Here is a 23,747-nt window from a genome sequence, read left to right on the forward strand (position 1 = left end):
TGTTCTACTTTTTGTTTTACTGCCATTATCCACATACTCTATATTACCAGCACTTCTTTCACAATTTTCAGTTAGGCATGTCAAAATTCATTTATTATTTGCTCATGTTGTTTCTTTCCAGTCATATAATTCATTATTATGATACTGTTCCAGTTACACTGCATTTTACTATTTCTAGAATAATCTCTCCCCTCATTTTTTTTATTTTATGCTTTAGCTCCATTAAAAACAGCGAAGTATCTATCCTGCTTCCCACTAATAACATCTCACAGTGTTATGATTGTTTAAGCTGCATACCTGTAAAAAATCTAATTATAATAAATTACCTAATTGTAAAAAAAAATAAAAAATAAATGATGCATAATAAATTGTAGTTCCTGTGTATTTGCTAAATGTGCCTTCAGCATAAGAAACAGATATGTGTGTTCATGTCCTATTTTTCCTTACAGTTAACCTTAAATTGCCAGAGTGCGTATCCTACCTGAGATTATGTCACTTCATCATATCTCCAAACAGCTTTATGTGCAAACTGAGAAATTATGAAAGAACTGACCCTCTAGCATGCCCTTCAGTCTAATGAGCCGTTGTGCATCATTGCTGCTCGAAAAAAACTGTAAAAAAATAAGGGAATCACTCTACCAGAACCCTACTTAGCCCCACCTAGTCCGTGCCATATAAAATGAGGAACAAACGCTCTCTCCTACTAGCACTGTGGTTGATGCTCTCTACCCCTTTAGCTTATACCCCATGGATGGTGTCTGACAACTTGGCTCTTCTGCCAAAACCAGCCTCTTACGAAAGCCTGCACTGTGCTGTCTCAGTGCCTGACTGTGTTTTATGTCATAGTAATTACTTACGGGGCGGAGCTTACTCATTCTCAGAGATCTCATTTTTCCCTTTTAACACATACCTTTCGAGTCAATTCACTCATTCCTGTTAAACTAAACACCAAATTCCAATTTCCCACTGGTGTCTCGAGATGCTCATGAAACTCTTGCATGAATAGCAGGCTCTCTTCTTCCACTTGGTCATTTGCTTTGCCATGAAATGTACTATTATGTTTGCCTTCAGATATTTTACCCTCCCATCGGCAAATGTATACATTTAGCATGTTACTGCATTTGCTTCATGCTGATTCTTGCTATAAATTGAACTCAAACACTTGTATGCAGTAAAAGAAGAGGGCAAACCCCTTCTCCAGCCTTTCCCCTCCATGCCCCAAAATGGACTTTGCAGAAGCTGTGTGTATCTGAGTGAGTAAAGGCTTCTGCAGAATCATTGCGTTCTTTACCTAATGATCACTTCTGTGTACCCTATTTCCACCAAGTCTCACATTACATAGGGTCTCTACTATATGTTCTTTGGGCCAAGGGGCAGAGTGTATTTGTGTTCTAAAAACTCATGACTGACCAAGAACGAAAAAAAGAGTGGGGGGAGAATTATGCAAACTGAACCAGCAGACAAAGTTGAGAGCTGTTTTCAAGGACAAAGTTACTGATGCTGTGGCAACCTTCAGCCTCAATCTCCCAATAATTATTCCTACACTAAAGGATTTCAGCGGTTGTGATTATTCTTTAGTTGACAGATAAACATTCCCTGAATGACAGACACTCAGCAGCATCAGGCTTGCTCCTGTGTGACCTGCTTTTACAACACACTCTGTGTACAAACATCACCTCTAACACAGTGCTTTGATTGTAGTGGTGTTATGCCTGGGAAGAGTTTAATCCATTGTGTGCTTTCTGTGCCAGTCAGAGACCAAATTAGCAACAAGATAATTACAGCTTATAAAGGTGTCCTTTTATGAATACACACTCATTCTGATTTTGTAATTATTATTTTACCATTCTCAGTTAATTGTCAGTCAACAGCATAGCTTCCTCTGGTGCAATGCAAACACGGTTCCCAGAATTACAGTAAATTTTCCTGTATTAGGTATAAAAGAGTGCAAATTATTTAATACAACTTCAGGAAGCTCAACACTTATTCCCCAGCTCAGAGTTGACTTCCATTGCCAAATGTTGCTGAAATAAATATGCTAATACCAAATACTAGTGGTTTTTTTTTTTTTCCCTTCCTGAACAGGTGGCTCTGGTAAAGTGACACTCCATCAAGATGATAACTGCATGAATCAAGTATCACTATGTTCCAGTTCCTTGTGCCTGAGTTATATTTCTGCCCAGAACAGAAGGGATACAGAAGGCTCACGTGATCGTAATTGATAAACTACCTGTCTGTTTTGCATGAGATGATTCATTTATGGACACTGCACTGAGAAAGGTAGAATTACCCTGCAATTTATTAATTATTATTAAAGTCATTCCTACACTTCTTTATTATTTGAGTTACCTCATTTTTTAAATATCTACCTACTCACCTGCCAGCTTTACAGACCAGTGCCCATGGCCCAAGCTCCCTCTGCAGACAAGCCTGGAGCCCTGTCCAAGCGATGCTGCAGCAGTGCTGGTCCCCAGCCCTCTTTCTTTTTCTTTGTTTGCATTTCCTGCCTCTGCCTTGGACATTACTTGATCCACTGGTGCCACAGGATGCTGCCTGGCCTGCCAACAGGACCCACTGCTGTCCCCCAAGTTCTGTTCCCCTGGCTGAGCCCATTGGTAAGGACATTGCGTGTCCATGTTGCAGACACCCTCAATTCCTGACTCACTGACCCCAGGGAGCAGCACCGCTCCTGCTGCTCCCTGACACAACTCATTAGGTAGCTGACTCTCTCAGTTTTGCTTATAATGGTCTTGATATGCCTTCTCTTTCCACTCCTAAAGCCACTGAAGACTGAGCAGCACTTTTGGTTAAAGGTCTACTATTCTGAATGTCCTAAAACCTGCATACTTAATTGGACTAGGCTGAAATTCATTGGCCTCCACAAATGCAAAGTATATAGTCTCCATCTAAGATCCCCTGAATCTCAGCTCCTCAATAAACCAAAAGTCATAACTACATCATGTTTAAAATCAGCTGTTCGTATAATTTTATGTATTCCTGGACTGGTAGGCCATGTCAGTCCTGTATTTTCCTCTTCATTCTGTGGATTTTGTTCTCTGGGATGTTATGCCACTGAGGGCCCTACAGCCTCTCATACCACATGGGACTGAGGTATTGGAGAGGCCTCAGCTGAGGCTCAGACTCTCTTCCCCACTGTAATCAGGATCAGATTATGACTTGGGCTTTGCTGGGTACAAGCACCTCTCCCTGCATCCTTGGATGCTGGCAGCAGGTAAGTGTCCCTCTGAGCACAGCCCTGGAAAGAGATGTCTTTTAGCTGTATGTAACCAGACTGTCTTTAGATGAAGGGAAGAGCTGTACACCCACACTCCACATACACCCGCTGGCACTAACAGGTGCCACCAAACACACCAGGGACACACAGGCACTTTATGGCTTCTTCTGCTGGAGGAAGCTTACAGAAAAGTTATTTTAATTTCATACACAGTATTTACCCTGCACTATCTTCCTCTGGGGACACGTGATCTACTCTGACAGTATTCACAGGCAGAGCTACTGAGAAACAAGTATTCTGTGGTTCTTTGCTTTCTGCTCTTCCATGATGTAGACAAGTCCCTAAGACAAAACTCTTGGTCACAACACCTAAGTTGTAACCCATGCCCAATTTTAATTTAATCTTTGAGCCTACTTCTTACCAGTAATACCTGCACTCTTGCCTGATCATTTTACCTAAAAAGTTGCCCTCAGCATCACAGTATTAAGCTACGCAACATCACTGTCATGAATGTCCTCTGCTTTCTGAGAATCGCCATGGAAAGCAGCAACCTGGCAGATGGAAAACACAAACCTCAGTGGTTACACCCACCTTTTGTGGCTGTGCTGGGCTGCTTCAACTACTGCCTCCACCAGCCAGTGATACTGCTGGGAGGGCTGCGAGCAAAGCCACTTGAATGCACATGGCTGAATGTTGGAATTACAATCTGTACAGTGAAACATTTCTTGAGAACATGCCTAATTAAAATGAGCTGTTTAACACTTATTATTCAGAAGGCAAAATCTCATACACCTGCCTTTGCTGTTTGATGTAGCCTCTTACCATAATCATTTAATAACATTCACCATGCCTCTTTCCCCCTTTCCCTAAATAAAAGAGCTTTAGGCCACTTAGGTCTTCAATTTACATATTTATAACCCAAACTCCACTTGAAGAGTGGCACTATAACCTGCCCCAGAAGATTCAGGCAGCCTGTCATATCATAAACTTGCTTTAGCAATCTATCCCACTGAATGAAGTATGACAATAAGATAAAATCACGGTGCCAGAGAAGTGATTGGTACTATTAATACCCAGAAAGAACAGCAGTAACAAGCACAAACACAGAAACTACTTCAAAGATTAAGTGCAACCATCTTTGTTTAAAAGCCTAATGATGAAGTCTCTCTGAAATAAACAGCAGAGAGTTCTGGAAATATTTCTGTATACAAGTCCAGAGAACTCCAGAAAAAGATGGAGGTATCAATGAGATCAAAAAATAACACCTACATGTTCCAAAGTTCTAGTAGTTAGGAAAATGAATTAATGAAAAATCCACTGTTTTCTGCCTACCTCCATTCCTTCAAAAAATGTAATATCAATATTTTGCATCAAATTTTGAAGTTTAATCTCGATCTTCAGGGGATTTTAATTGATTTTAGTGACTTGTAAATGGCACTTTAGACACTGTGCATGTAAAGCTCAACACTTTTTCCTGACTGCAATTTCAACTTGATGTCAACAATTACGAACAGCAGGTTGTAACTGCAATTGTGAGATCATGAGCTTCCTATTAAAAACATGTATTTGAAAAAGTGATAATTACTGACAACCCCCCCGGCCCTTCTTCTTCCAGAAAAATTGCTTAATCCATGTCTCTTTTGGTAGTATCTTTTTTTTTTAATCCCACTTCTCTCTTTTCCTTTGTCATACTGTATTTTTAACTTCCACTGTGTGACAGTCAGCAAAGAATGAAATTTAATTGAAACACACATTGCTTATGGGATGAATAGAAGTTCATTCAACCAAGGCAGTGCACTGCTACACAAAAAAGCTGAAAACGTCCTTCTGCAAAGAATGCATCACCCTGTCCAACCTCCCAAAGAGAACAGCAACCCATTCCATGGACAGTCTGGCCCTGCTCCTCTTCCTGAGGGACCTGGCAGAGAGATCCCCCCCTCTAGCTGGGCACTTGATGCCACGGAGGAGGCAGTCCTGCCATCAAACTGAAACAGCAGATACTTGTGGTGCGTTTCATAATGCTACTCTAATACACAAACAGTACACTTCAGAATTGATTTCCAGAGCATTTGCAGTCATTCCGTGGTCTGTTTGATTACAGCTGAGTTTTCCAGAGTGATTCCACTGCATTTATGCAATGATATTTATGTAAAGAGCAACAAGCAGATCTCCCTTTACTGTATGTCTGAAAGGAATTCTTTATTTGAGAATTAAATGCCACTTAAGTACCTTGTGTTCAAACTGTCTGCTTAGTGTTTCAAGTCATGGTGATTATTTAATTTTGCAGTGTGTGGAACAGAGTGTGTTTAAATAAACACCTGATTACATATGTCCAATATCATAACTATGCATTTAAATTCCTGTCAAATCCTGTCAAAATTCCACTTAATAACTCACAGAACTTTATTTACTTCATAAACTATTCTACAATTTAAAATTAGAGAAACCAAATGAAAACTCATTAACATGCCCTACCATATTTAAAAAAGATATTTCAAACAAAAATCTTTCTATGTTTGTCTGACATTTAAAAGTAATTATACAAGCAATTGCTAATCATAATTATGAATTACAAAATACTTCACAAAACAGTACAGTTAGAAAGTTAAGCACAGAAAACTTAAGTAATACCCAAATTAAGCTTGCCTCTAAAACTGTAATTCAGCCCCCTTTAATATAACAATCATGATATGTTGTCTACACTGTCATTTCTCACCCCCACAGCGTTATACCTCACCTACTGCACAGGGTGGACTTAATATGAATCAGTTCCACTGTAGAATGCATGGTGTTCTGTTTGCCTGCTCACCTCTCTCAGCAAGCACTCCATGACCAATGCAAGGGAAGAGAAATAATGGCCCTGAGTTGGGAAAGGAGGCGAGAGAATTTTCTTCTCTTCCAGATTTTTTTTCAGAGCCTGCAATTTCTGTATTCCTCATTTTTCAGGGACTGGACTTGAAACTCTGGAGTCACAGAATCTCAGAAATGCTGGTCGGAAGGAAAATGTGGGAAGTCACTCAAGTCTAGCCGACTGCCTGAGGAAGAACTATCATCAACACAAGACAAGGTCAGTGGTTTTGTTAGAGAGCCTTGAAGACATCGAAGGATGGACATCTCACCACTTCTCTGTTCCAGTGTTGCACTACCTTCCAGGAAAAGGATAACAACCACCAGAACCTTTCAAGCTGAAATTTGTGATCACTTCCCTGTATCCTCTCCAGTTTCTGAACATCTCTGTTGAACTGTGTGGGCCCAAAGGTGGACACAGTATTACAGATGGGGCCACACCAATACTGAATAAAGGGGGAAGATCTTCTATGGACATGCTGCTCACAGATGTAACCCAGTCTGCCTTATTCATGATGAGAACACATTGTTGGCTCATATTTGTTTTGCTGTCCCTTATGAACTCCAGTTCCTTTTCAAAAGGGGTGCTGCTCAGTCAGAGCGTTTCCAGGCTGTACTGATGGTATATTCCATCAGTAAATCTATGCTGACTGTTCTTCTTTCACATGTTCAGAAATACATTCCAAAAACTCAGGCTCCATGGTTTTTCCAGGGTTTGAGGTAAAGGTGGTCTCCAGACTGTCCTTTTTGTTCTTCTCAAAGACAGATAATTTTTTTAGCCTTTCTCTAGTCCTCAGACACTCCCCCCAAACACCAGCGTGACAGGTGCCTCATAACTCAGCTTATTTTGCAGTACCCTTGGATAAATTCCATCCAGTTTCAAGGATCTGAATATATTTGTTTTCTCCAAATAGTCCTTAATGTGTCCCTTGGCCATTGCTGGCTTCTCCTTCTTCTTTCTAAGACATGCAGGAATGTACAGGAGTCTAGGAAGAGGATTTGCCTGTTAAGACTGAGGCACAAAAGCTGTTGAGTTCTTTAGTTTTTTCCCTCTGTCCATCACTACTTTATCTTCCCCATGCATCAATGGACTCACATTCTTGTCAACTTCTTTTTGCTTTTAGGATACATATGCCTGCAAAATCGCCTGCTGTGACCCTTTATGTCCCTAGTTAGCTCCAGATGGGCTTTGATCTTCCTCATTTCATCCCCCAAGTTCCAAACCAAGGCTTTTTTTACTCCTTTGTTGCTCTGGTTTCCACGCCTTTGTCTCTTTTTGTGCTTCAGAAAGCTTTCTTTTTACCTCAGTGAGCCTTCTGCCATAATTTCCAGTCTTTCTGTACAAGAATGTGGTTTGTTCTCAAGTTCTCACTAAGTTTTTTATTTTTTTTAATTCAGTGAGCACTTTTCTTCCATGAAGCAGCTCCACAGAGGTTTCCAAATCTGATGAATTTGTGAGTGCCATGGATACATAGGTGCTGCTGTCAAGAGGAATGTTCAAAGCATAGGCAGGTCTGGTTAACAACCAAAGGTAAAATGCAAAGTATGCCGCTACAGTTAACAATCTGAATTTGTAGTCCAGGCCCACAGGAAGTTTATACCAAATGCAATAATGTGTATTGCTGGCTGAACATGCTGATGCAAAGCTGCTGCAGGTACAACTACCCAGTGCTGCAAGTCAGCCTTCCAGTTCTACTGTCAACACCATTCCCGTTTCCTGCAAGGGGGGTATCAAGGACTGACAACAGTAGCATTGCTTTGAGTGAGACAGTAACAGGAATTGTGCTGAGGCCACGAAAATAATTTCAGTTGAACTGTAAAAAGAGCAAACTCCAAACTGACATCTGCTAGAAACCACTCTGTTTCTCACTGCAGATTTTGAGCATGAACAAATATTTATTATTGATAAGATGGGTTAACAATTTACTTTTTACGGAACACATCAACTTCACAAAATAAACAGCACAATGACACATCTCCAACAGAGGAGTAAGTGTGAAATGATTAAGCAGGAAAAGAATGAAAAAGCTTAGATGCCTGCCAAAAGTCACATTCCCCAAACCACTGCATGTCTGCACCAAGGAAAACTTCAGCTATTCAGATCTCATTGTGAACATAATCTCCTTTCTTTCTTCCTATGAGAATGAGAAATAAATAAAGAAAAGGTACTACTGGCATTATTTGCAACCAAGAAAAAAGCTGGTGGTTTCACTATTACCCTCCTAATACATTCCTGCACTTGATTTAAGAATGGGAGCCATTAGGTTAGCCTGGCTTATAAGGTGCTGTGGAATTCGATTACTTTTACTGTGTGGCAGCTGCCTCCAAGGTTTTTGATAGATTAAGGCCAGTATGTGACAGTTTTCAAAGTATTAAATACATTCCAGTTCCTGCATATTTGTTCTTACCTATTATGTCTGATAATGCAAGACGTGGTTTGCATTAACATCCTCCAAACTCACTGTGTACTAACTAGGAAATAATTTGAGTACTCTCATACAAAGAAAGAGGTATTTACAATGCTAAACAATGATCAATTAAAGTGCTCATATACTTGGAGGAAATGAAACAATAACATGTCGAGGGATTATGATACTTTCAGTTCGTAAACTCTAAATCTTTAGAGTTTGCAGTATAATTTACAATAATGATCTACCCAAGCCCTTGAAGAACGGTTAAATACATAACACATCCACTAGCAATAAAACATAATGATAGGGCTCATGTTATGAAAAACTAACATTTGTTTACATAAATTAGCCCCTACTTAGTAATTACACTGTCTGTCTGCAATAAGGTCAAGCAAAATGTAACCCTGGCAGAAGCAATACGGCATGCATTATAGTCTAGACAGAGATATGCCGGAGTATTACAGTTAATTAATAAGTTAATACCTTCCATGTGTTTCATGATATGTGGTGCCACAATTCTAGCATAAAATGTTTGGGCTAATGAAGTCACTTTCCACATTCTTAAAAGATTAAAATAAATGCTGTCAACTGCTGTTATTCAGGCCGTAGAGTACCAAAAAAAGAAGGTATATTTCCAAGGTGCAGATGCTGCCTACTTAACTTCAGGTACCTCAGTTTTATTGATTAATGCACCCCGATTCCCCCCCCAAAAAACACCAACAACAACAAAACAAAACCTCAATTAAAAAAAAAAAAAATCTGGGAAATCTGGGATTATTTCAGTGCCCAAAGACCCTTTTAGTCCACTTTTTTCGTTCTAACTAAAGCAAAAACAAAATCACCAGTCCTCTCAAAAATATTTTATTATCTGTTTATACTTCATTAGGGGATTAAAGAAAAAGTCACCCCCATTAGTATATGCAGAATATTTGCATTGTGCCCTTTCATTACTATCTCTTTTGAAGCACTTTCCAAATATTGTACTTCTGTGCATAGTAAATCAGATATAAAGATGGATGAACGACAGCAGGGGAAAAGGAGGAGGTATTTCACAATGCTACTGTCCTTCAAGAGAAAACGCTGAACTTGTAACCAACTAACTGTAATAAATGAGTACCTGACAAAAACAAATGAGCTGTGAAAGTAAAAAAGCTACAGTAGTATGAATACTTCTGAAGTACTTTGTCACAGAAATCCTCTGTATGTAATGTGCAATACTAGCTAAAAATAGTATCAGGCAGATGTTAGCTAGTTTTGTATAGTACATGCAGATGCAGTTAAAATAGAGAATTATTATTTTTTACTTTCTTTCCAAGGGACATTTTCCCAACAGTAATAAAGAACTTGGAAATACAATATTAAATACAATATTAAACTAATTTAGGGAAGGCAATAGGAAACAAACTTGAAAACCCACAAACCTCTAATATCTTTGTTTAATTCATTTTTAAAGAGTGAACTGTTCCACCCTGCCAGCCGTATTAGACAGAATCTTAGGACAAAGTTTGCTGGCAGAAGTCAGGAAAATCCTCTCATGCTGTTCTGTTGTTGCCTTTCTTAGGCAGTGTCTGCAAAGCTGTGTGCGTATTTGTGAGCTATAGCTGGAAATCAGCATCGCCTTACACCTTGCCCTAGATTTGAACCCTCTCACTCCACGTGAGTGTTTTTTTCCTGTCCAGAGAAATACTTAAATTGGCTAAAATTGATGAAACTAAATTAGTGACAGACATCACAGGCTTTTTACTTCACTCTTCACAAAAGTCTCAATTTATCGCCACATTAACTGGCCACTTTGTTAATCCTCTCAGAAAGGTGGAAATCCATTTGACTGCAAGTAATGGACTTCACCTTTCTTTCTTAAAGTGTTCTTACTAGATTGTCCTCTCTACTCAAGGAAAAATCTTACAAAGTGCTAAAATTCCTCTATGGAGATGTGTAGTGACAATAAGAACAGAAGCTTGACACTCATGGGGCAAAGTTTCACAAAAGATGCTATCCAGAAATGATCTACTGCTTTTCAGTCTTCAGCTCAGACATTGTGAGCAGACTGTAAAATAAGCAGGCTTGTCAGTCTGCAGCCTATTTCTTCACACCCCATAAGAGCCTTATTTTTATTTACTTACTTCATCAGGAGGCTTCCTGGGAAAATATTTCCGAAACAGATAAAAGTAAAAAAGTTTCTAAGTATGGTTACTGGGGACTGCAGGTCTTAGGGCTTCAGTGCTAAGGATATTACCGAAGAGTGTTTCTCATGAGCCCTCAGTAGCTCACCATTTGCAGAAATGTGGAATGCCATCAAAGCTTTCTCATAGCAGAAGACTTGAGCGCTGGCTCAACTTGAGCTGCTGGCATTAATTACTCTTGTGCTTGAAGTGAGAGAGTTCCCATGCCCAAGATATTCTGAAAGGGAGTGATAAAACACTTACTCTCTGATGCTGGCTGGCTTATCCAGAAGGATGAAGCAAGCTCAGCATACTTCAAACAGATATCTCCACTGAAAATCCTCAGACTGAGCAAAGAGACCAAATGATCTTCTCACTCCTAGGGGAAGTTTCTTCAGATTTGAAGTAGTCTATCATAAGATAATGAGGGAAAGCTGCACAAGCGTGCCCTGCCTTTTATTCATTCTGCAGGGCTATGTGTTTTCACGTTTCTTTATCATATTGTCTAGTTATGCAAACAGTTCTAAGAGAAGAAAAGCTAGTCAATATACAAATCAAGTGATTAGCACCAAAACACCTCAACCTTACTGAATATTACGTTAGTAACCATGGTGGAATTGAATGGCCATGTAAACTCTGAATGCTTGTGTTTCTCATTTTCCTTGGGTAAATAAAACATCATCCTCTGTCATCACTCACCATGACCATGAGTGGTGCTACGGAACTGCCACAATCAGTTTTTCTCTCACGCTGAGACAAATAATATTTTCTGTGGAGCCAGACTACACCTCTTTTTCAAAGTACCAATTCAAAAAGGGCTATCCAGGATTTTGGATAGTCAGGAAAGGAACAACAGAGTTCACTCTGGTTCCCACTGACACCTGTGGCCCTTGTGGTTCTTTCCAATGGACCCAGACAGTTGGGACAGAATTGGCTTCATCTCTTCAGCTTCCCACACAGTGACTGCATGGACATGCTGACATGTTCTAAAATACAGCGTTGCCACACAGGCTTGGGAACTCTTCCCAAAGAGAAAATAGCTATGCCACTGTGATACTCAGCTCTGCAGCTGGGCAGCAAGAAGGAGGCCCGTTGTAGTCAGCTGGGCTTGGAGTCAGCCCAAATCAAGTCAGCAGGCCACCGAGATTCAGATCATACTTTATTACAGGGTCTGCCAAGCTAGCACTCACTACTGCATGAACAAAAACTGTTCTGAAATTAAAAAAAAAAAAAAAAAGACTCTAAGCCCTTTCACAAAACAAAAGTTTTCACTTTTTTTCATGACATTCACATCCACACACGGCTTAAACCTCTGACAGAAGGAGATGTAAATTAACACCACCTAACCATGCAAATATGAGTGGACATTTAATTTTCACATTAGGCACTATTTAACAGCAGGCATTCACTCTGAAAGGAATTAAACTCACCAAAGTCTGGGAAAACAGTCAGTCATCCAAAACATACTTGAGATATAGAACACCTCCCTAACCCAAGGCTAGGGTACAGCATAAGCCATTCAGCCTAAGAGGCAGCAGTTCATACTTTTGTCATCATTGCTGAGCCTAAGAATATTGTAAATGAAAGCAAAGGTACTGAGGCACATTAATTCTTTTCATATGTACGGATATAATTTACAGCAACAGTAAATTAGTAAATTACAGGAAGAACATGCTCTTGCCATAGCAACAAGTAAATATTTATAGCTGTACGAACTCAGTTAAGTAGCTGATTTTTTTTTCCCTAAAAAACCCAGATACATTCTTGTTAGAGAGAATAAAAGACCATAGTTGAAGGATAGGAACTGAATTTCAGCTAGGTCTTAAATTTTCAGACTCTGACATATAGATCAAATACTTATAATTTGTACCCAAACATGAAGTCCCATCGAATATGAATGAGTTTCCTTGTTTGCACAGGGATGACTCAAATAATATTTTTAGGATGGATGTTGACAGATTCTTTTCTAGCTATCTCAGTGAAAAATCAGTACATTGGGAGTTCCTTCTGCATTTGACAGCAGATTCAGGCAAAGAAGCCCAGCATCTCTTATCAGATAAGATGATGGAGGAAGAAGGTCCCTCACTGAAGCTTCTTACATGTTTTTAAGTATAGAAGAGCAAAAAGTATCTGGAATTATGCTATACTATTTTTCAGATCAAAGTAGAATACAAAAGGCATTCCATAATATCAGTTTAAAAACAAAATTTCTGTTTCAGATTTTGATCAACTTGAGCCCAGAATGAACTTCCAGAGCGATGTGGAATTTGTAGCATCAATCTGATAGCATGACTTTTACAAGAAATGCTGAAAAAGCATTAAACTTCAGAGTGCTATTTGAATACGACTGCTATAATTAATACAGTGTGACCTTGTATAAACCTTATAAATCTGTTCATGAATATGCAAAGTGGGAGTAACTGCACTGTGAAGAAAAGTGGGGTGCTTAAGTATCTGACACAGCTACACATTTAATTCTGTTGGTTCTTCTCCCTTGAGTATCTTCTGAATAAAAATATCACAGCAGCAATGAGAGGACACTGATTCATTCATACTAAAGTCTCCCTCTCCCCCTGACTTTTATTTCAGCTACATTTCTCAATGATTGCAGCATTCAGTAAGGAACTGAATATCCTGCAGAAGTTCACCTCCGAAACGTTATGCTTAACTGGGATGCAATCATTGTGACCTCTCAGACTGGTTTCTGACTTTTTTTGTAGACTCCATCTTTTAGCTTCTTGAAAAGGTGAAATATGCCTTCCACGGTAGACTGACAGAGCCTGTGATTCTTCCCACTGTCATTTGTGGTTGGAAGACCAGGGATATGGCCATGCACATTTACACATGACCTAGTCAAAGTTTTAGGCCTTTCTGAAAACACATTTTGCATAGTTCATGCCCATGAAAGCAGCCTGCCTGAAAGTTTTCAATTGGGGTGCCTGAAATTAGACATTTAAACTTAGTGTCTAAATTAAAAGACTTAAACTCAGTGTTTACACTTTTCTATCAGAAATAGTGTGGCTAGCAGGACAAGGGAAGCGACCGTCCAGCTGCACTCAGCCCTGGTGAGGCTGTACCTCAAATCCTGTGCTCAGTTTTGGGCTCCTCACTACAGGAAAGACACTGAGGTGCTGGAGTGGGTTCAGAAGAGCATGACAAAGCTGGTGAGAGGCCTGGAGTCTGATGAGGAGCGGCTGAGGGAACTGGGGCTGTTTAGCCTGGAGAAAAGGAGGCTGAGGGGAGATCTTATCACTCTCTACAACTACCTGAAAGCAGGTTGTGGCAAGGTGAGTGTTGGTCTCTTGTCCCAAGTAAAAAGTTATAGGAATGAGAGGAAATGGCCTCAAGTTGAACCAGGGGAGGTTTAGATTGAATATTAGGAAAAAATCCTTCATGGAATGGGTTGTCAGGCATTGGAACAGGCTGCCCAGGGAAGTGGTGGAGTCACCATCCCTGGAGGCATTCAAAAGATGTGTAGATGTGGTGCTCAGGAACATGGTTGAGTGGTGGACTTGGCAGTGCTATATTTATGGTTGAACTTAATGATCTTAAAGGTCTTTTCAAACCTAAATGATTCTATGATTTTATGATTCTATGATTATCAACAACCTCAAAACTACAAATGATATTCAGAGCTCTTGAGTCAGTGATAGACTAGAAATATTCAAAATATCTAAAAGCCAGGCTCTTATATAGACACCTAGTCATTCATTAAAATGCCTGCCACTAGGTAAACACAACTTAGAGTTTACTCCTGTCTATCTTGTTTTAAAAGACAAGAAACAGCAGTTCAGGCCATTTTCCCTCCTGTGAACTATGTTCCCATGTGATACCCTGCGAGGCATTATCAATCTTATTAAAGACAGTTTTTCAAAATTCATCATTTACAAGTAATACAGAACTTCTGAGCTAATATATTTAAAAGTAAGCAATATGCCATTCAGCTTTAACTTGGAAAGATGAGATATAGAAGTTGTGATCAAGGTACCTTCATTTATATTAAACTGGAAGTTATCTGGTAGTTATTCATACAGTACATTGTCAGGAATCCTCAGTTTCTTCAAAATACTGGAGAGTTTACATTAGCCCCTCAGTTCCTCCATAGCTTGTTGCTGCTGGGACCCAGGAGCATAAATGATATAATTTTAATAAGAATTTAAGTTTCAGTGAAAAGGGACTGAATTTCACAGAACCAGAAATTAAAACTAAGATTTTCCTTAGCTTCTTGACAAGGCCTTTCTCTGCACTTACTTCCAACTCCAGGTCCTAGGTAAATTCCTAAGCTGAGGAGAGCTGTCAGGAGAGTGTGTGTTTGTTTAGCAACTAACACACAATTATAGCCAGTATAATCCTGGAGTTCAGGAACTCTCTAACTTGATTCAACATCTTAGTTGTGCCCAAATGGGGTTTAACACATGATACTCAACTCTACAGACTATGTAAAATATAACACATTTCTTCACAATACAGTCATAAAATGTAGCTAGATAACTGGCATCAAATCTAATCTCATGATCCTTGAATTTTAATTACATCAGCTTTGTTATTTTAATAGCTCAAAATGTATTAAAAAGACAATAACAGTGGTGACTACCCCTTTCTCCAGGATAAGACTGTATTTGAAGAGGCTAAGAGGAGGAAAAATTGTGTGTTTGGATTTGGGTAGTGTCCTCTGTACAAGTGGATAACCCTGCCTCAGTATCCCTCTGGGTAGTTGTCTCTCTCCCATGCCTTTTGCTTGCTGAAACAGCTTGTAGTAAAAGTCCCTCCCTTGAGTAGGTTGCAAGCAGAAATAGCCAATATGAGTTTTGTCCTAACTTAGGATTCTGACAGGCTTCTTAATGTAGAGTGGGCTTTCTTGTTATCTGGTGCGCAAGACTGCAAGGTCAGCCTGAGAAGAGCTCCAGGGCTCTTGAAAAAGCAAGGGAGATACTGAGATGGGTTGGCAAGTCCAACATCTCTATATCCACAACAACATACACAGTGATGGACCAAATGTGACTCATCTGGTGGTAAGAACAGAATGATAAAATCAGAAGCATAGGTCTTGGTCCTGCTGTCAGAAGCCAGTTCTGTTTATACCCAGTTGAAGATATTCAGAACTTTCACTAGTCAGTAAAGACAGAAACATACCCTAGCTTCAATAGTCAGACCATTTATATCTGTATGTATATAGACATAAAGAACCATATACACATGCACATACGTATATGTATCAGTTTAGTTTCTTAAGAAACATGTTTCACACATATATAAATGTTTATTCATATATATGCATGTTTCTTTTGAAAATAAACAGATGATGAATAATACAGTCTGTGCTATTTTTTTTTTTTGGCTCCCACATCCTCTTTTGTCAGTGTGCAGCAGAATGTTATATTCAAAACAGCTTACAGAAGTTCCTAAGAATAGGAATCAACAGACTTTCGATGCTTAGAAGAGAACTGGAGAAGAAATAAGATGGCAGGATAAATGCATTAGCTGTAAATGTCTGTGAAACAGTTAATTCATCCACAGAACAGTTGAAAAAATGATGTTCAAGCTGCACAGTTAACACAAATTGTTTTAACAATTTGTTCCTTCCAAATTTGATATATCCAGAAAATACTACTGGGTCAGTTACATTCAATTAATGTTTTAAAAGCACTTTTCCACTTTGTTTTTCTTGAGAACTTGCTACATACTTTTTCAGTTGAAAAATAATCAATCATAGAATCATAGAAAGGCTTGAGTTGGAATGGACTTTAAAGATCATCTAATTGCAACCCCTCTGCCATGGGCAATGACACCTCCCACTAGACCAGGTTGCTGAAAGCGCCATCCAGCCTGGCCTTGAACACTTCCAGGGATGTGGCATCCAAAGCTTCTCTGGGCAGCCTGTTCCAGTGCCTCACCACCCTCATGGTGAAGCATTTCTTCCTTAAATCTAATCTGAATCTACCCTCTTTCAGTTTAAATCCATTACCCCTTGTATTATCACTACATGCCCTTGCAAACAGTCATTCTCCAGTTTTCTTGTAGGCACCCTTTAGGTACTGGAAGGTTGCTATAAGGTCTTTCCAGAGCCTTTTCTTCTCCAGGCTGAACAACCCCAAATCTCTAAATCTGTTTTTATAGGAGAGATGTTCCAGCCCTCTGATCAACATCATGACCCTCCCATGGACAGGTCCATGTCCATGTTGGGGGCCCCAGAGCTGAACACAATACTCAAGGTAGGGTGTTAACAGAGCAGAGTAGAAGGGCAGAATCACCTCCCTTGACCTGCTGGTCATACTTCTTTTGATGCAGCCCAGGATACGGTTGGCTTTCTGGGCTGCAAGTGCCGGGTCATATTGATCTTCTTATCAACCAACACCTGGAAGTTCTTCTCCTCAGGGCTGCTCTCAATACATTCTCTGGCCAGCCTGTGTTTGTGCTTGGGATTGCCCTGACCCATGTGCCAGACCTTGAACTTGGCCTTGTTGAACTTCATGAGGTTCGTATAGGCCCACCTCTAGTGTGTCAAGGTCCCTCTAAATGGTATCCCTTACCTCCAGCATAAAATAATGGTATTTTGTGGAAGGTCCAACAAGTATGAAAGTATGAAAATTTGCAAGGTATGGGGCTTTATAAACAAAACCTACTTATTACTCTCCCATACCATTTCTAATCAACTAATAGGGAAGAACATAGGTCTTTGACTTTTCACAATTGCTCCTGTACCTTCAGTGTATAAGGAAAAATTAAACAGAACATGGAAGAAATAAAACCCCAGCATTTTATGATTTTGAATCTAAAAGTAGATTAGAATCTTAAAGCAGTAAATTCTAAAAATTCTTTACAGTCTTCAGATGAGATTCTATTAACTGAAATTGATCTTAAATTCATAGAAAAAAACAAGGTTCCAGATTGGACATCAAGACAAAAACTCTTGAATATATTCTTGTCTGGGATTTTTTTCAGATAGTCTTTGGACAGAGACCTAGTTTTGTGATGTGCGATGTGTCTCCTGTTGATTTTTAAACTTCAGAGTACAGATTGTAAACCCTCCTATAAATGACTGGGATTCCAAATTCATTTTTCACATGACTTTCCCTAATAAGTCTACATGAATCAAAAACTATAAAGATACATTATTTCCCTGATATGAATAAAGCAGCCATAGCTGAAATCCGAAAGGAAAAAAAGAAGTCAAGCTTTCATAGAGCTTAATGAGGTAAGGTACTAGTATCTCAGTGGGGAGGCAAGTAAATTGGGTGATTACTCTAACATGTCACACTGAGGGCTGGCAATTTAAGAAAGATGAATATTAAGATTAAATTCATAAGTGATAGGTATAATGCTTTGTATAGAGCTTTGAATTATCTAAACCATTTCAAAGTATTCAAGTTATGTGAAATTAATTAGTACAATATTGTATTAAAGGTATTTTTGTTTTTCAAATCACAAATGTATGCAAAGTGCACTCTGTAAATAACCTTTTTCAGAAGAGAAGAAAGTAACACAAAAAAGGTCTGATTTTGCTGCTGTTTTTCCTATGATTTCATACTGATTTTGGATGGATTATTTTGTGACTAGAGTTGCAGCACTCATCCCACATTACATTATTTTAAAGGTATTAAGAACTTGCTTAAGAATAAAAATTACACTTTATAAGCTACTTTTTAATTGAAAAAGCATAAGAAACTCTCATCAAGAAATTGAGAAAAGGGAAGATCTGAAGAATAAGAATGCATATACCATAGTGAAAAAGCACAAACCAAAGATCTGACTATTCCTATATAATGGCCACTGCAAACTATTTATTAGCATTGTATGTGCACCTCTCAGATATTATTTAAAGTTTTCAACAGTGAATGCATTAGAAAACTAAAGGCACAGGAGACTGAAAAAAAAAATAAACCTCCTGGAATATTTGTTAGCATTCAACCTTATATAATACAACCTGACATCTCTAAAATCTGTCAACATTAGAGATTCATAAACATTTGTCAAATATTCTGAAGAGCAACTTTTCCTATGAAACTGAGCACCATCACTGATAATCCTGATGCAACTGAATTTTAACCAGTGTCCTTTGACAAACCAGCTCAAACAAAGGGAGAGAAAGGAGAGGGCTGAGGACAACCAAACCAGAGCCTTAGAAGAAATTCTCCCATGGAAGATGACAACAGACGTTCCATTTACCAGATAAGCACAGCAATGTCTCAGCCAGCAATGCCATTACATCTTCTTGATTTATATTACCTTCCCATCCAGTAAGATCTTGAAATGGAAATGAGAGACTCGTAACAAGTCACAAGTGAAGAGTGTGAGAGCTGTTCTGTTCATTGGGGGTGGTGGGTATTTGGGGAACACCAGCTAAGGTACTGTCTGAGCAGACCATGCGCTACTCCCATCATCTCCAGTAAAAAATGGGGGTTTCTAATCTTTCTGACATTCACTGTTTCCTCCATCATACAGCTTCATTGTCTTACCAGAATACAGCACAAGAATCCAGTCACCATTTCAGAGGTCAACATACACTTTTCTCACTTGTGAAAACTGAACCTTGACATTTTGTTCAGAGAGAGATTTTCAACAGTGACTGGGGAAAGGTAAACAAGATAGCTCCTGCTGCTGTGAAGCAAAGCAAGTCCAACCCTCTTCAAATGTTCAGGCTTTGACAAAGAACATCCACACAAAGTGGGATGAAATTATCTACAGAAGATGGGTGAAGGCCAAATAAATATCTAAAGCAGTTAGAGAGGAGAGAAAGATGCATCTGGGAAATAAGGAGAGTTTGATATCAGAAAGATGTTAAAAAGCCATACTATGGTTGAAGGGCCTGGGTTTAGAAGGAAGACCAACCTGCTCAGGAGGGCCATTCAAATTTTTACAGCTACCTGAGAAGGATTCAAGAATTATAATATGCACAGTCTTTTGCAGGCAGATATGAGCTTATTTTGCACGAGCTGACCAGAAGCCATTCTGCTATGACAGCGTACCATCAAGCGCTTGGTAGTAAGCCTTGCTGCAAAGCAGTGTGTATTGGATCAGGCAACGTACCATTCTCATGTGGCCACCAGTCTTCAGGCTGACCCAGAGTGCAGGCTACAGTAAGCTCACATCAGTTTGCAAATGGGCGTGCACATACACTCCAAAAAAAAAAAAAAAAAAAAAGAAAAAGAAAAAGAAAAAGAAAAAAGAAAGATTTCAAGACCAATGTGCAAGGAATCCATCAGCTATGAGGTAGGATGAGCTGAGGTTTGCAGGATCAGGGGTGGACATCAGTTTCTGAGAAGCAATAGGGAAAAATTATCAGGAAGATAGAGCTTATTGTAGAGCTTATTGTGTGGGGAGACCAACACCGGATGTGCCTGTTCAGAGAAGGGGCACCGTGAAGCCCCAAATTGATAACAGACACTTCTTTCAGAGGCAGCTCTTTGAGACAGGATAAATATTGGAAGTGTAAGGAGTATAACACAGTACATGTCTTTATGGAATGACTTCTGTCACAGTAGCTGAATAACATTTTTTCTAGTGATTTGAATGTAATGGAACAAAATTATACTGCCAAACTCTTTTCAAAATCAATACAACTCAGGTACAAATACCTAGCTTCAGTCATATATCCCAACATAGCTGGTATTCACATATACATACCTGCACATAAGTTCAATACAAGTGTATTTGCAATATGTTACCACCTTCTATATTTCATTCTCTTCTGATTACATATAAACAATCAGTAATTATTATTACTTTTTCCCTTAAACTTTTAGTATATTAATTCTGAAAGGGAGATATTCATTTGATGAAATAACACAAAGACAAATTTGCTTGCTCTGGATAAGTAAAAAATACTGCTAATTTACTTAGCCTCCTGATCCATGTTTCATTTTGTTTAGTTTTGTTTCATTTTGTTTTGTGTTGTTTTATTTTTGTTTAGCTCTTCAATGGATCCATGCGTTGGATGCAGCATACAACATAGATTGTATTACTGATACATACTGTTCATCTAATAACTTTATCGTGATGTATGTCAAAATACTAACGTACTGACTTTCACGTCTCTGAGATAGATTACAGAATCTCCGATACACAAGAAGGAAAAAAACAACCAACCAACCAATCCTTAAAAAAACCTGCCTAATACATTCAAATATTTCAACAAAATGATATAGACTGGAATTCAGAAATTGCTATGACTCATTCCTTTTGTAAGGCTCTGTCAGAACTGAAACTCTTCTTACTCATCCTGTTTTCATTCTTACATCTACAGCAATTTTTAGGAACTAACAGATCATGTTGCACATATTTATATAAGTGCACCTTGGTGTTGCACAGACAAGTTTGGCATACAAATATAAACACATACCATACTTGTTAAGGATCTGTTTAAGTATTCTAGTTGCACAATGCTAAATTGGTTGGTATCCTAGTGAAATACATTTCTCATCTTCACAAAGAAGAAAAAATCTACTTTATGTATTTATCATCTTTCCTGTAATGGCATCTGGAACCCATAAGGCATGCTACTTTTTGTAAGCATCTTCATTACTTTTTGTGCAGATTAAATTGGGTGTAATAGTGAGAACATATTGACTTCACTTAAGCAGCTGGGGAAATGGGACGAATCTACAAGGCGAAAAACATCTGTAATAGACAAGCTTGGATGAGAAGATTGGTCAAAGCTGTTCAGAAAAGAAAGAAGGAAAACCCACAGCAGTGCTGCTTGAGATTGTTTTTTGAATAGCCTGAAGCTTGTTTTTTAATTAATTTCTAACTTTACATTTATAACCTTGAAAGTCATCCTCTTTGCTGACAAGCAAACCAATTATTTACTCTACAGAAGCCTAAGAATGAGAAACAGCGATTCAACTAAAAAAAAAGATGATTAAGGCAAAGAAGGCAAAGCAAATGTTTGGCAGTACTCACCTTAGGCACCCAGTGGCATTGCGCAGCACCTGTGATGAATGGAGTTGTATTTTATGATCATCCTGTAGCGGAGAGTTTTCCCATCCAGAGTGAGGGATGATCACTGCATTGGTCAACACTGCGAGGGCATCCTGGATGATTGGCATTTTCAGTGCATCACAGGAGGACAGATTCCAGAGAACTCCTACAAAAAAGGAAATTACTCAGAATTAATGCTGCTGCAAAACAATTGAGTAGATTTAGGGGGTTTGTTTGTTTGTTTTTACAAAAAAAAAAAAACACAACAAAACAAACCCCAACATTTGACAGCATTGGTATAATAATTGCACTTTTTCTGTCAAGAAAAAAAAAAAGGCTATGTTGTAAATGGACCTGAATGATACCTGCAGACTTTTGCAGTGGGAATACAGTTTTGAATACACAACAAATATGCAACACTGGACATTTCTCAGAGCTGAGCCTAAAAACTGAGCAGCTGGTTATGATCTAGGCCTATTTAGGCTGTGAATCACATGTGGGATGAAGGAATATTACATTTATTTTTTAGGGCTTGGATTTCACCTTTCTTCTTTCAAAATGAAATTAATAAAAAACAATAGCACAGAATAGGTTCTGGTTTATGCTAAGACTATCACTGTTCTTATATATGTATTGAGGGAACAAACCCTCAACTCCTTCTGTGATCTTCAATGTCATGAAAGTACCTGTCTAGGTTAGTTGGCACTACAAGCAAAAACACTTCCTTCACAACTTGATACATTACAGGGTGTTTCAAAAAGATGGACCCAATTTCAAAGATACAGTGATTTCAAACAGGGTCCATCTTTTTGAAACACCTTGTAGTACGGTAGTATACCAGCCTCCAACAAGTCATTTTTTATTTTGTAAATATTCTACTGTTCAAAGTCACAGAATATTGCAATTATACACAGAAACAGTAAGTTTAATGGTACAAATTACAAGGAGATTTACTAGAATTTAATAAATCCCCTTCTGTTAAAATTCATAATGTGCCAATGAAAAGGAAAAGCAATCAAGAGCCGAAGATTTCTGAGCACAGTCACAAGGATCAGGGCCACCAAATATGTGCTGCACAGAATGACAAAATAGTTTGGGTTGGAAGGGACGTCTGGAGATCATCTAGTACAACCCAGCTGCTAAAGCAGGTTCACCCAGAGCAGATCACACAGGAATGTGTCCAGGAGGGTTTTGAATGTCTCCAGAGAAGGAGAATCCACAACCTCTCTGAGCAGCCTGTTCCAGTGCTCTGGCACCCTCAAAGTAAAGAAGTTTTTTCTCATATTCAGATCGAACCTCCTGTGCTTCAGTCTGTGCTATTGCCCCTCATCCTATAGTTGGGCACCACTGAAAGGAGTCTTGTCCCATCCTCTTGACACCCATCCTTGAGATACTGATAAACATGGATGAGATCCCCTCTCAGCCTTCTCTTCTCCAGGCTGAACAGACCCAGCTCTCTCAGTCTCTCTTCGTAAGAAAGACACTCCAGGCCCCCAGTCATCTTTGTAGCCCACTGCTGGACTGCCTCCAGTAATTCCTCGTCCTTCTTAAAGTGGAGAGCCCAGAACTGGACACAGTATTCCAGATACGACCTCACCAGGGCAGAGCAGAGGGGCAGGATAACCTCCCTCGACCTGCTGGTCACACACAGAAAGCAGGCAAAAAATATTGCAGGCAAAAGAGACCCTGCTTTTAATTCCCTTGTACATATTTGTGTATCCCCTGGAAAAGAACATTTGATTTTTCTTTTTGCCCTATGTCCTCCCAGGAGCAGCTGCAAGAGCAAATCTGCCTCTTGCTCACCCTTTGCCAACATACATCCTCAAGTCCAACCCTAGCCCCTCTTACTTTCTTTCCTGTAGTGACAGTAGCCTGGTCCTACATCTAACCTTGAGGGGCAGAACTGGGGTTTGCCTTTATGGCTATCAAGTCTTGAACTGACACAGAGGATGATTATCATCATCGTAGACACGAGGTTACAAATATGAGCAACAAACTATGAAAAAGGACAGTAAGCAGTGGTGGGAGGAAACTGCTAAAGACCTTATGAATGTAGACTCAGACATTTCTAAATGTAAGCAGTAAGAACACCACTTGCTCAAGGTTTTCTTTAGCATTCTGTGTTTTGAAGGAGCGGTGCAATTAACTGGAATCAACTTACATTTTTGGGTTTCC

At 39.1% G+C, this 23,747-nt stretch overlaps 1 protein-coding gene across 1 annotated transcript in view; it reads right to left on the reverse strand.

Moving 5' to 3' along the window:
* The window catches only part of CTNND2 (catenin delta 2), a gene marked incomplete at its 5' end in the record, with an annotated part of 536,051 nt that overhangs the window by 115,019 nt on the left and 397,285 nt on the right, over nucleotides 1–23,747 (reverse strand). The window contains one exon of the mRNA XM_082045132.1: nucleotides 21,555–21,738. Within this exon, the coding sequence (XP_081901258.1) occupies nucleotides 21,555–21,738 (184 nt within the window). The remainder of the gene's footprint in view (nucleotides 1–21,554; nucleotides 21,739–23,747) is intronic.

This window comes from Streptopelia decaocto, assembly GCF_964273445.1.
Source record: "Streptopelia decaocto genome assembly, chromosome: 2".
In the NCBI taxonomy this organism is placed as follows: domain Eukaryota; kingdom Metazoa; phylum Chordata; class Aves; order Columbiformes; family Columbidae; genus Streptopelia; species Streptopelia decaocto.